The 13,754-nt window shown below is 45.6% G+C and overlaps 1 protein-coding gene across 2 annotated transcripts in view; it reads right to left on the bottom strand.

Moving 5' to 3' along the window:
* The window catches only part of NKAIN3 (sodium/potassium transporting ATPase interacting 3), a 996,279-nt gene that overhangs the window by 474,921 nt on the left and 507,604 nt on the right, over positions 1-13,754 (bottom strand). For both annotated transcript variants that reach the window (XM_069731401.1, XM_069731402.1), the window contains exon 2: positions 3,345-3,482. In XM_069731401.1, the coding sequence (XP_069587502.1) occupies positions 3,345-3,482 (138 nt within the window). The remainder of the gene's footprint in view (positions 1-3,344; positions 3,483-13,754) is intronic.

Here is a 13,754-nt window from a genome sequence, read left to right as displayed (position 1 = left end):
TAAGAGCCTAATAATTGATAAAATAAAACAATATACTCACCTTGCACCTCATACGTCCTGGCGCTGCAGCTCACCGCTCAGTTCTGTGCTAGCTTGATATTTCCTTATGGCAGCATTCTTTACTTCTGTCTTCATGCCTCAATACCTCTGGTGCTGACTAGGCCTCAGGCAAACTTATGATGTCACTTGAGGGATGGTCAGTCAGGAATTAGTGTGAAAACTGCAGCCATAAGGTGGGAGTACAGAACCAGGCCATGAGTTGCAGCACCAGGACAATAGAGTGCCAAAGTTAGTATATAATTTTAACCCCTTTCAGCAGCCAGATTGTTTGCTTCAAGCAAATCAAATCTCAAAAATTTGAAATTTGATTTTGAATCAAATTTGATTTGCCTCAAAGGAATTCATTCATCTCTAATTATTATTATTTTATTATTATTTATTATTATTACACCATTTATTCTATGGCACTTCCCTTGTGAAAAGGGATATACATAAAAAAAACAGGTACAATAATCTTTGAACAATATAAGTCACTGACTGGTACAAGAGGAGAGAGGACCCTGCCCGTGAGAGCTCACAGTCTACAAGAGACGGGTGAGGATACAGTAGGTGAGGGTAGAGCTGGTCATGCAGTGGTTTGGTGGAATGAAGGTTACTGCAGGTTGTACACTTGTTGGAAGAGGTGGGTCTTCAGATTCCTTTTGAAGGTTTTCACAGTAGGCAAGAGTCTGATATGTTGGGGTAGAAAGTTTCAAAGTAGAGGGGATGCATGGGAAAAATCTTGTGTGTGTTTATGAGAAGAGGAGATAAGAGGGGAGTAGAAAATGAGATCTTGTGAAGATGGGAGGTTGCAATCAGGTAAGTATAGGGAGGTCACAGATGTATGAAGGAGACAGGTTGTGAATGGCTCTGTATGTCATGGTTAGGGTTTTGAACTGGAGTCTCTGGGCAATGGGGAGCCAGTGGAGGGATTGACAGAGGGAAGAGGCCGGGGAATAGCGGGGGGACAGGTGGACTAGTTGGGCAGCAGAATTTAGGATAGATTAGAGTGGTGGGAGAGTGTTAGAGGGGAGGCCATAAAGCAGAAGGTTGCAGTAGTCGAGGTGGGAGATGATAACGGCATGCACAAGTGTTTTTGCAGATTCCTGATTAAGAAAGATTAAGCTATGTGCGGATTCAGGAAATATTTTTGAGTTGTGTAAGCAGGAAGTGGGGAGGACTTGGATATGAGGTTTTAAGAAGAGATAAGAGTCAAGGGTTAGGGTACCGTCACACAGTGGCACTTTTGTCGCTACGACGGTACGATTCGTGACGTTCCAGCGATATCGTTACGATATCGCTGTGTCTGACACGCAGCAGCGATCAGGGATCCTGCTGAGAATCGTATGTCGTAGCAGATCGTTTGGAACATTCTTTCGTCGCTGGATCTCCTGCTGTCATCGCTAGATCGGTGTGTGTGACACCGATCTAGCGATGCGTTCGCTTGTAACCAGGGTAAACATCGGGTTACTAAGCGCAGGGCCTCGCTTAGTAACCCGATGTTTACCCTGGTTACCAGCGTAAAAAAAAACAAAACACTACATACTTATATTCCGGTGTCCGTCAGGTCCCTTGCCGTCTGCTTCCCGCACTCACTGACTGCCGGCCGTAAAGTGAAAGCAGAGCACAGCGGTGACATCACCGCTGTGCTGTGCTTTCACTTTACGGCCGGCAGTCAGTGAGTGCGGGAAGCAGACGGCAAGGGACAGACACCGGAATGTAAGTATGTACTGTTTGTTTTTTTACGCTGGTAACCAGGGTAAACATCGGGTTACTAAGCGCGGTCCTGCGCTTAGTAACCCGATGTTTACCCTGGTTACCCGGGGACCTCGGCATCGTTGGTCGCTGGAGAGCTGTCTGTGTGACAGCTCTCCAGCGACCACACTACGACTTACCAACGATCACAGCCAGGTCGTATCGCTGGTCGTGATCATTGGTGAATCGTATAGTGTGACGGTACCCTTACTCCGAGGCAGCAAGATTGCAGGACTAGGGAGAGTGAGCAGCCATTGACTTTGATGAATAGGTCTGCTGGGGTAGTCGAGTGAGATGGGGAAAGATGATGAATTCTGTTATATCCATGTTAAACTTTAGAAATCTAGCAGAGAAGAAGGATGAAATTGCAGACAGACATTATGGGATTCTTGTTAGTAAGGAGTAGATATCTAGTCCAGAGAGGTAGATCTGTGTGTCATAGTTATAATATAATAACTATGACACACAATTATAATATTATAGATAGTATAGTTATAGTATTTTTTGCAAAGAGATGATAAGATTCGATCAATCCTTTTAGTAAGTGATATCACTTAAATACATTAAGTGGTTTACATAAAAATAGGGCAAATTAAATTCACGTTGTTAAATATTTCTACGCAACTGACAACGGATAATGCAATTTTCCCTTGTAGTTAAAACTGAAATCAACTGATATGAATAAGGTAACTTATTCAGTCAAGTTATTATCCAGCATTTTTCTTAAACCACATCAATGTGCAATGGCTAAAATTTGTACCATTTTGATATAAATCATTTTTGGATTGATGTTACTACAATTTCAGGTCGTCAAATAGTTAAAAAAAAATCCACTTTTGCACATTTTTTAGGATGCACATTATAAACAGTTTAAAACAAGACCTTCGGGATGCATTGTAATTGTGCACATTGTTTTTTTTTATACAAAAGCTTTTCCATGTAATGTAGCTACAAAAGCGATAGCAGCCCCAGTTACAAATCAAAACCTTGTATACTATGACAAAGCAGCCACAAGGACATTTTCTGTCTTCTTTCTTGTGTGGATTCACATTAGAACATATAAAATTAAAGGGGTTGTTTACTTTTTGGACATCTCCTTCTCATTGCCATATGATTCCCCCTTGTAAAATAACAACACTTATACATTACTCACCTCAGGTGCTGGTGCTGTTCCAGCGGTGCCGCCACAAGCTCTCTCAGGGACCTCATGACAGTATGTCATGCGATCCCTGCAGCCAATCAGCATATACCACAAGGTTCGCTCAGGTTTATGAATTCTATAGACACGTTCCTGGGACCATTTTGTACTAAAGGTAGGCTGTAATCTCAGGGAGCATAGTACCATAGACAGGACTTCACAAACTTTTACTTTATCTACAATAAAATGGTGATATCTGTCTCTCACTTTGTCAGAATTAAAAATATAAATAGATTTAAAAAATAACCCTATAAAATAAGAAAAACAATACAATCATGTAAAGTACTACTTTTTAACAATTTTTTTCTTTATTTTGGTATGTAGAATAGTAAAAAAAATGTTTGAAACTTACCACTACTATGTATCTCGGTCTGTACTGTATAGTGCCAAACAATCCCAATATAACAACTATTATATGAAGAAAATTTGCAAGGATTGGTGCCCACTGGTATCCGAGAAAGTCAAATATTTGCCTTTCCAATGCTGCCAACTGTAAAAAAAAGGGGGAATCGTGAAAAATGAGAAATTAAGGAAAGCTAAGTGAAATAATTATTTTGGTTACTCATAGTAATGTGATATAAAAAGGAGTTCATATCATACAGGTGATACATGGAACACAATAATAAAATCATATGTATTGAGTGCCGCATAGTGGTGGCTGCTGACAGTATGAAACTGTTAAATGGGGGTGATAAACTTTAAAGGGAACCTGTCACCAGGTTTTTCCCATATGAGGTAAGGCCAGTACCTGTAAGCCCTAAAATGCAGCATTCTGTGAAGAAAGAATCTGGCACTCATCGAGTTGCAGAAAAATAATATCAGATAGGATTTTCTTTGAATAGGCAATGAATCTTTCTGAAGAAGGTCCTTTGAACCAAAACACCACTGTTTTTGGATTGCTTTGCTAAAAATCCGATATTATTTTTCTACAACTCAATGAGTGCCGGATTCTTTTTTCATTGAGTATATGGAGTGGTATCCTATCCTGGCACTGTACTTTTGTACAGAGTGACTTATATCCATTCGAGAATGCTGTATATATGCTCCCAATCCGGCCATCAAGACAAGAAAAAGACCTTTTACTAAACTCGTCTACAGGGCGGTCCGGTCCAATGGACATTACTGGTTTTGATCCAGTGCCTCCTCTCTTCTTGCGAAAATCGTCCTCCTTCCCTGCTTCAGGTGGATGGCGTTTCATTCACACAATGTCCAGCATTGCGCTCCTGGGAAGGTTCCCTTCTCCCTGCCCTGTAGAAGGCAGAGCAAACTACTGCAGTGCGCATCAGCAGGAAAAGCCAAAGAGCGTTGGCGAACGCGCACTGCAGTACTTTACTCTGCCCTCGACAGAGCAGAATGAAGTAGGCCGGCACAGGAGCGCGATGCTGGACATTGTGTGGATGATGTAGGATGAATGATCCACACGAAGAAGAGAAGGATGAATGAGTATAATAAAAGGTATTTTTCTTGTCTTGCAGGCAGGATTGGGGGCATATATACAGCATATTGGAATGTTGTATCTGAGGACTTACATGTGCAGACCTTACAGCATATGGGGAAAAACGTGTTTACAGGTCCCTTTAATGATGCATTCGTGAAATAAATATCCAGGTCAAAGACATTTTCCAACAAATGTATTATTACCATCAGCTATTAAGAAAGAATAAACCAGCAGACAATGTAATGATTGCACATGTACAGTATGGATAACAAAACTGCCAAAGAAAGAGGGCAGTCATATAGTTCAAAAATATAAATCTTTATTAATAATATAATCAGAATTAAGACAACAAGGGAATGAATGTGCAAACAAAACCAGCTGGTAGGATCACATACTGCGTATTAGAGTTGAAAGGAATACACGAGTGTCATAAGGGACACATTAATTATTAGAGTATATATATTGTAGGGATTTCACTCACTCGGGTGCGACGTCTGAGACTCAGGAGGCACGTTTCTTGAAAAGTTCATAGGGTTTATTGCATCATAAACCACGTGGCGAAATAACAGAAAACAAATAGCCTTTGGCTCAGGAAAAGAAAAACAAATGTCCAGTCCTTCCGGCTCAGTCCTGGAGCCTTGACACACTCAGGAGGGTTTCACCTCCTCACATATCTACTGTGTTAAGCATTAGCCTGACTTATATAGGACTAACCACACCCAGTAACCTATCACATGATTAGCCATGTGGTCTGACATCACCACAGGTCCTGAAACACAAATATATGGTTATGTAAAACAAAGAAATATTCCGGGCTACATTACAGCGACAAGGTACCTATGTGACACATACCTCCCGTCGACCACACACCCGTTAGCCATGCTACATACCTCCCCCCTCTGCCTAAAGCCGTGGGGCTTGGCACTTTCCCCAACTAAACAAGGGATTCTTGATAGGGCATCCGCATTACCGTGCAGCTTTCCGGCCCTATGTTCCACATGGAAACTAAAGTCCTGCAGGGCTAAGAACCAACGGGTGACCCTAGCATTTCTACCCTTTGTTTCCCTCATCCATCTAAGTGGGGCATGGTCAGATATTAGTCTGAATTTACGACCCAGCAGATAGTACCGTAACGTGTCCACCGCCCACTTTATGGCCAAACACTCTTTTTCCACGACTGAGTAGTTCTTCTCAGATGAGGACAGCTTTCTACTCAGATAGAGAACAGGATGCTCCTCCCCATGTAGCTCTTGGGAAAGGACTGCTCCTACCCCAACATCTGAGGCATCTGTCTGAAGAATAAATTCTTTCTTGAAGTCTGGGGCCATCAGAACGGGCTGCTTACATAGAGCCCCTTTCAACTCTTGGAAGGCTGACTCTGTCTCTTCGGACCATTTAACCATCACCGACTTTGTCCCCTTCAGCAGATCAGTCAGAGGCGCAGCCACTGTGGCGAAGTTCGGGATGAACCTCCTGTAATATCCCACGATTCCCAGAAAGGCTTTAACTTGCTTTTTTGAAAGTGGTTTTGGCCACGTTTGGATTGCCTCCACTTTCCTGATTTGGGGCTTTATTTCTCCACGACCCACTATATAGCCTAGGTATTTAGCTTCTTCCTTACCCAAGGCACACTTCTTCGGGTTTATTGTAAACCCTGCCTCTCTTAGAGCATCAAACACTGCTTGGACTTTCTCCAGATGACTCTCCCAGTCCAATCTCAAGATGACGATATCATCTAGGTACGCAGCAGCGTAGGCCTTATGGGGTGCAAGGACTCTATCCATAGCCCTCTGGAAGGTCGCTGGAGCTCCCTGTAGGCCAAACGGCATCCGGACATACTGGAAGCATCCATCAGGTATCGAAAAGGCCGTCTTATCCTTGGCTTCCTGTGCCATGGGGATCTGCCAATACCCCTTTGTCAAATCCAAGGTGGATATATATCTGGCGTGCCCGAGCCTTTCGATGAGCTCATCAACGCGGGGCATGGGATAAGCATCAAACTTGGAGACCTCATTCAACTTCCGATAGTCGTTGCAAAACCTCCACTCTCCATCAGGTTTTGGGACCAGGACAATTGGGCTCGACCAACCGCTCTTGGACTCCTCAATGACTCCAAGCTTCAACATACGCTCCACTTCCTTGGAGATAACTTCTCGACGAGCCTCAGGAATATGATAGGGTTTCACATTCACCCGCACATATGGCTCTGTTAGGACCTCGTGCTCTATGACCTTCGTGTATCCCGGCAACTCTGAAAACAGGTCCCTGTTTTTCTGGAGTAACTCCCGGCACTGCTGTTTCTGGGTCTTTGATAGCATCTCTGCTATACTAACCGCTCCAACCTCATCTTCTGGGTTGCTTAGCAAAGATGGAGTTACTGTCGGCTCTCTATCTTGCCATGGCTTGATGAGGTTGACATGGTAAACTTGGAATGGTTTCCGTCTTCCCGGTTGGTGAATTTTATAATTTACCTCACCAAGTTTCTCGATGACCTCATATGGCCCTTGCCATTTGGCCAAGAACTTACTTTCCACCGTCGGAACTAACACAAGAACTCGGTCTCCCGGATTGAACTGCCTCACTCTTGCAGACCGGTTGTAGACCCTGGCCTGAGCTTCTTGTGCCTTGAGGAGGTGCTCTTTCACGATAGGCATCACTTTTGCAATCCTCTGCTGCATCAGGGCCACATGCTCAATGACGCTTCTGTGGGGCGTGACTTCGGCTTCCCAGGTTTCCTTGGCTATATCCAGCAGTCCTCGCGGATGTCGGCCATATAGAAGCTCAAATGGTGAGAACCCTGTGGAGGCCTGTGGAACTTCACGAATGGAAAACATCAGATAGGGTAAGAGACAATCCCAGTCTCTACTGTCTTTCTCAATAGCTTTTCTCAGCATGCTCTTCAGAGTCTTGTTAAATCTCTCAACAAGGTCATCTGACTGGGGATGGTACACCGAGGTCCTCAACTGGGAGATTTTCAGGGCTTTGCATAACTCCATCATCACCTTGCTCATGAAAGGTGTACCCTGGTCAGTCAGGATCTCTTTCGGCAGACCTGTCCGGGAAAAGACATGGACCAACTCGCGGGCTATGCTCTTTGAGGAAGAATTTCTCAAGGGAATTGCCTCAGGATAGCGTGTGGCATAGTCCAGGATGACTAATATATACTGATGGCCCTGAGCTGATTTAACTAAGGGACCGACCAAGTCCATGGCAATTCTCTCGAACGGTACCTCAATAATGGGCAGTGGCACAAGGGGGTTCTGGAAATGAGGAGTGGGAGCAGTTAGCTGACATGTAGGGCAGGACCTGCAATAGTTCACTATTTCCCGGTGACACCCAGGCCAATAGAACCTCTGCACAACCCCTTCCTGCGCTTTTTCCACCCCTAGGTGTCCACCCAAGATGTGTGAATGGGCCATGTCCAACACCTTCCGTCTATATGGACCCGGCACTACCAACTGCTCTACCAACTCCTCCCTTATTTTCGTGACCCGGTACAACAACTCCCCACTCATCAGAAAATGGGGAAATCTTGTGTCTGCCCCCGGCTCCTGTACCACCCCGTCAATAACTGTGACATTATTAACCCCTTCATGACCCAGCCTATTTTGACCTTAAAGACCTTGCCGTTTTTTGCAATTCTGACCAGTGTCCCTTTATGAGGTAATAACTCAGGAACGCTTCAACGGATCCTAGCGGTTCTGAGACTGTTTTTTCGTGACATATTGAGCTTCATGTTAGTGGTAAATTTAGGTCAATAAATTCTGTGTTTATTTGTGATAAAAACGGAAATTTGGCGAAAATATTGAAAATTTCGCAATTTTCACATTTTGAATTTTTATTCTGTTTATTCACATAAACCAGAGAGTTATGTGACACAAAATAGTTAATAAATAACATTTCCCACATGTTTACTTTACATCAGCACAATTTTGGAAACAAAACTTTTTTTTGCTAGGAAGTTATAAGGGTTAAAATTTGACCAGCGATTTCTCATTTTTACAACGAAATTTACAAAACCATTTTTTTAGGGACCACCTCCTCACATTTGAAGTCAGTTTGAAGGGTCTATATGGCTGAAAATACCCAAAAGTGACAACATTCTAAAAACTGCACCCCTCAAGGTACTCAAAACCACATTCCAGAAGTTTATTAACCCTTCACGTGCTTCACAGCAGCAGAAGCAACATGGAAGGAAAAAATGAACATTTACCTTTTTAGTCACAAAAATTATCTTTTAGCAACAATTTTTTTATTTTCCCAATGGTAAAAGGAGAAACTGAACCATGTAAGTTGTTGTCCAATTTGTCCTGAGTACGCTGATACCTCATATGTGGGGGTAAACCACTGTTTGGGCGCACGGCAGGGCTTGGAAGGGAAGGAGCGCCATTTGACTTTTTGAATCAAAAATTGGCTCCACTCTTTAGCGGACACCATGTCACGTTTGGAGAGCCCCCGTGTGCCTAAAAATTGGAGCTCCCCCACAAGTGACCCCATTTTGGAAACTAGACGCCCCAGGGAACTTATCTAGATGCATAGTGAGCACTTTGAACCCCCAGGTGCTTCACAAATTGATCCGTAAAAATGAAAAAGTACTTTTTTTTCACAAAAAAATTCTTTTAGCCTCAATTTTTTCATTTTCACATGGGCAACAGGATAAAATGGATCCTAAAATTTGTTGGGCAATTTCTCCTGAGTACACTGATACCTCATATGTGGGGGTAAACCACTGTTTGGGCACATGGTAAGGCTCGGAAGGGAAGGAGCGCCATTTGACTTTTTGAATGAAAAATTATCTCCATCGTTAGCGGACACCATGTCGCGTTTGGAAAGCTCCTGTGTGCCTAAACATTGGCGCTCCCCCACAAGTGACCCCATTTTGGAAACTAGACCCCCCAAGGAACTTATTTAGATGCATATTGAGCACTTTAAACCCCCAGGTGCTTCACAGAAGTTTATAACGCAGAGCCATGAAAATAAAAAATAATTTTTCTTTCCTCAAAAATGATTTTTTAGCCTGGAATTTCCTATTTTGCCAAGGGTAATAGGAGAAAATGGACCCCAAATGTTGTTGTCCAGTTTGTCCTGAGTACGCTGATACCCCATATGTGGGGGTAAACCACTGTTTGGGCGCATGGCAGGGCTCGGAAGGGAAGGCACGCCATTTGGCTTTTTAAATGGAAAATTAGCTCCAATCATTAGCGGACACCATGTCACGTTTGGAGAGCCCCTGTGTGCCTAAACATTGGAGATCCCCCAGAAATGACCCCATTTTGGAAACTAGTCCACCAAAGGAACTAATCTAGATGTGTGGTGAGGACTTTGAACCCCCAAGTGCTTCACAGAAGTTTATAACGCAGAGCCATGAAAAAAAAAAAATTATTTTCTCAAAAATGATATTTTAGCCTGCAATTTTTTATTTTCCCAAGGGTATCAGGAGAAATTTGACCCCAAAAGTTGATGTCCAGTTTCTTCTGAGTACGCTGATACCCCATATGTGGGGGTAAACCACTGTTTGGGCACATGCCGGGGCTCGGAAGTGAAGTAGTGACGTTTTGAAATGCAGACTTTGATGGAATGCTCTGTGGGCGTCACGTTGCGTTTGCAGAGCCCCTGATGTGGCTTAACAGTAGAAACCCCCCACAAGTGACCCCATTTTGGAAACTAGACCCTGAAAGGAACTTATCTAGATGTGTGGTGAGCACTTTGAACCCCCAAGTGCTTCACAGAAGTTTATAATGCAGAGCCGTGAAAATAATAAATACGTTTTCTTTCCTCAAAAATAATTATTTAGCCCAGAATTTTTTAATTTTCCCAAGGGTAACAGGAGAAATTTGACCCCAATATTTGTTGTCCAGTTTCTCCTGAGTACAGTGATAACCCATATGTGGGGTAAACTACTGTTTGGGCACATGCCGGGGCTCAGAATTGAAGTAGAGACATTTTGAAATGCAGACTTTGATGGAATGGTCTGCGGGCGTCACGTTGCGTTTGCAGAGGCCCTGGTGTGCCTAAACAGTAGAAACCCCCCACAAGTGACCCCATTTTAGAAACTAGACCTCCCAAGGAACTTATCTAGATATGTGGTGAGCACTTTGAACCCCCAAGTGCTTCACAGACGTTTACAACGTAGAGCCGTGAAAATAATAAATCATTTTTCTTTCCTCAAAAATGATGTTTTAGCAAGCATTTTTTTATTTTCACAAGGGTAACAGGAGAAATTGGACCCCAGTAATTGTTGCGCAGTTTATCCTGAGTATGCTGGTACCCCATATGTGGGGGTAAACCACTGTTTGGGCACACGTCAGGGCTTGGAATTGAGGGAGCACCATTTGACTTTTTGAATACGAGATTGGCTGGAATCAATGGTGGCGCCATGTTGCGTTTGGAGACCCCTGATGTGCCTAAACAGTGGTAACCCCTCAATTCTACCTCCAACACTAACCCTAACACACCCCTAACCCTAATCCCAACTGTAGCCATAACCCTAATCACAACCCTAACCCCAACACACCCCTAACCACAACCCTAACCCCAACACACCCCTAACCCAACCACAACCCTAATTCCAACTGTAGCCATAACCCTAATCACAGCCCTAACCCTAACCCTAACCCCAACACATCCCTAACCCTAATCCCAACTGTAGCCATAACCCTAATCACAACCCTAACCACAACACACCCCTAACCACAACCCTAATTCCAACCCTAACTCTAAGGTTATGTGCCCACGTTGCGGATTCGTGTGAGATTTTTCAGCATCATTTTTGAAAAATCCGCGGGTAAAAGGCACTGCGTTTTACCTGCGGATTTTCCGCGGATTTCCAGTGTTTTTTGTGCGGATTTCACCTGCGGATTCCTATTGAGGAACAGGTGTAAAACGCTGCGGAATCCGCACAAAGAATTGACATGCTGCGGAAAATACAACGCAGCGTTTCCGCGCGGTATTTTCCGCACCATGGGCACAGCGGATTTGGTTTCCATATGTTTACATGGTACTGTACACCTGATGGAACACTGCTGCGAATCCGCAGCGGCCAATCCACTGCGGATCCGCAGCCATATCCGCACCGTGTGCACATGGCCTAATTCTAAAGGTATGTGCACACGCTGCGGAAAACGCTGCGGATCCGCAGCAGTTTCCCATGAGTTTACAGTTCAATGTAAACCTATGGGAAACAAAAATCGCTGTACACATGCTGCGGAAAAACTGCACGGAAACGCAGCGGTTTACATTCCGCAGCATGTCACTTCTTTGTGCGGATTCCGCAGCGGTTTTACAACTGCTCAAATAGAAAATCGCAGTTGTAAAACCGCAGTGAAATGCGCAGAAAAAACGCGGTAAATCCGCCATAAATCCGCAGCGGTTTAGCACTGCGGATTTATCAAATCCGCAGCGGAAAAATCCGCAGAGGACCAGAATACGTGTGCGCATACCGAAACCCTAACCCTAACCCTACCCCTAACCCTACCCCTAACCCTAACCCTACCCCTAACCCTACCCCTAACCCTACCCCTAGCCCTACCCCTAACCCTACCCCTAACCCTACCCCTAGCCCTACCCCTAACCCTAACCCTAACCCTAGCCCTACCCCTAACCCTACCCCTAACCCTACTCCTAACCCTACCCCTAACCCTAACCCTATTCTAACATTAGTGGGAAAAAAAAATTCTTTATTTTTTTTATTGTCCCCACCTATGGGGGTGACAAAGGGGGGGGTCATTTATTTATTTTTTTTATTTTGATCACTGAGATAGATTATATCTCAGTGATCAAAACGCACTTTGGAACGAATCTGCCGGCCGGCAGATTCGGCTGGCGCACTGCGTATGCGCCCGCCATTTTGGAAGATGGCGGCACCCGGGGAGAAGACGGACGGACCCCGGCAGGATCGGTAAGTATGATAGGGTGGGGGGGAGCACGGGGGGGGATCGGAGCATGGGGGGGTGAATCGGAGCGCGGGAGGGGTGGAACGGAGCACGGGGGGGTAGAACGGAGCACGGGGGGGTGGAACAGAGCACGGGGGGTGGAACGGAGCACGGGGGGGTGGAACGGAGCACGGAGGGGGGTGGATCGGAGCACGTGGGGGGTGATTGAAGCACGGGGGGAGCGGACAAGAGCACGGGGGGGAGCGGAGCACAGGACAGAGGGGAGCCGGAGCAGTGTACCGGACAGATCGGGGGGCTGGGGGGGCGATCGGTGGGGTGGGGTGGGGGCACATTAGTATTTCCAGCCATGGCCAATGATATTGCAGCATCAGCCATGGCTGGATTGTAATATTTCACCCGTTATAATAGGTGAAATATTACAAATCGCTCTGATTGGCAGTTTCACTTTCAACAGCCAATCAGAGCGATCGTAGCCACGAGGGGGTGAAGCCACCCCCCCTGGGCTAAACTACCACTCCCCCTGTCCCTGCAGATCGGGTGAAATGGGAGTTAACCCTTTCACCCGGCCTGCAGGGACGCGATCTTTCCATGACGCCACATAGGCGTCATGGGTCGGATTGGCACCGACTTTCATGACGCCTACGTGGCGTCAAAGGTCGGGAAGGGGTTAAAGGCTTCACTCAGAGTGGGGTCCCTATGTTGGGCAGTCCCAAAATTTTCACCGGATACCTCTAACTCCAGAATGTCAGATGCAGGGGACACTTCCTCCTCATCTCCAACCAGGACACAAAAAGGAAACCTGTCTGACTCTGGGTGTGGCGACACCCTTCCAGGGTTCATTGGTTCCCTACTCTTGCTAGGGAGCTCAGAACCTTTCCCCCACAAATCCCAAAACAAACAGAAATCCCGGCCAATAATTATAGGGTGCAACAAGTCCTGAACGACGCCGACTATGTGGGACTCAGTGCCACATGCCGTTTCAATGTCCACCCTGGCCATAGGGTAGTCCTTTGCATCACCATGTATGCACCGCACTCCGACCTTCTTTCCTGGGAGCAGGTGGAGAGGAAAAGTGGCCCTCACCAGGGTCACTAGGCTCCCCGAGTCTAACAGTGCCGTTACTGCTCGACCGTTCACCTTTACGGGACACGCTTGAGGTCCCTCGTTGGATGGAGAGTTTACACTACAGGCTGGATACGCATAGTATGAACAACGGCGTCCCATGCTGCAGTCCATCTGCTCAGTGGTCTGGGAACAACGGGCAGCTATATGTCCTGGCCCGTGGCACCTCCAACAAATAATATCACCCGTAGGGACCTTGGGCACCACCTCCCCCGCCCTTTGTGACTTTGGACGCACCACCCCTTTTTGGGACTCAGCTCCCTTCTGGGACTCCCAGTACGGCATGGGCTGCCTCCCGAAGGAGCCTTCC

Source organism: Ranitomeya imitator, chromosome 6 (assembly GCF_032444005.1).
Source record: "Ranitomeya imitator isolate aRanImi1 chromosome 6, aRanImi1.pri, whole genome shotgun sequence".
Classification (NCBI taxonomy): Eukaryota; Metazoa; Chordata; class Amphibia; order Anura; family Dendrobatidae; genus Ranitomeya; species Ranitomeya imitator.
This window is presented reverse-complemented; position numbering and strand designations above follow the sequence as displayed.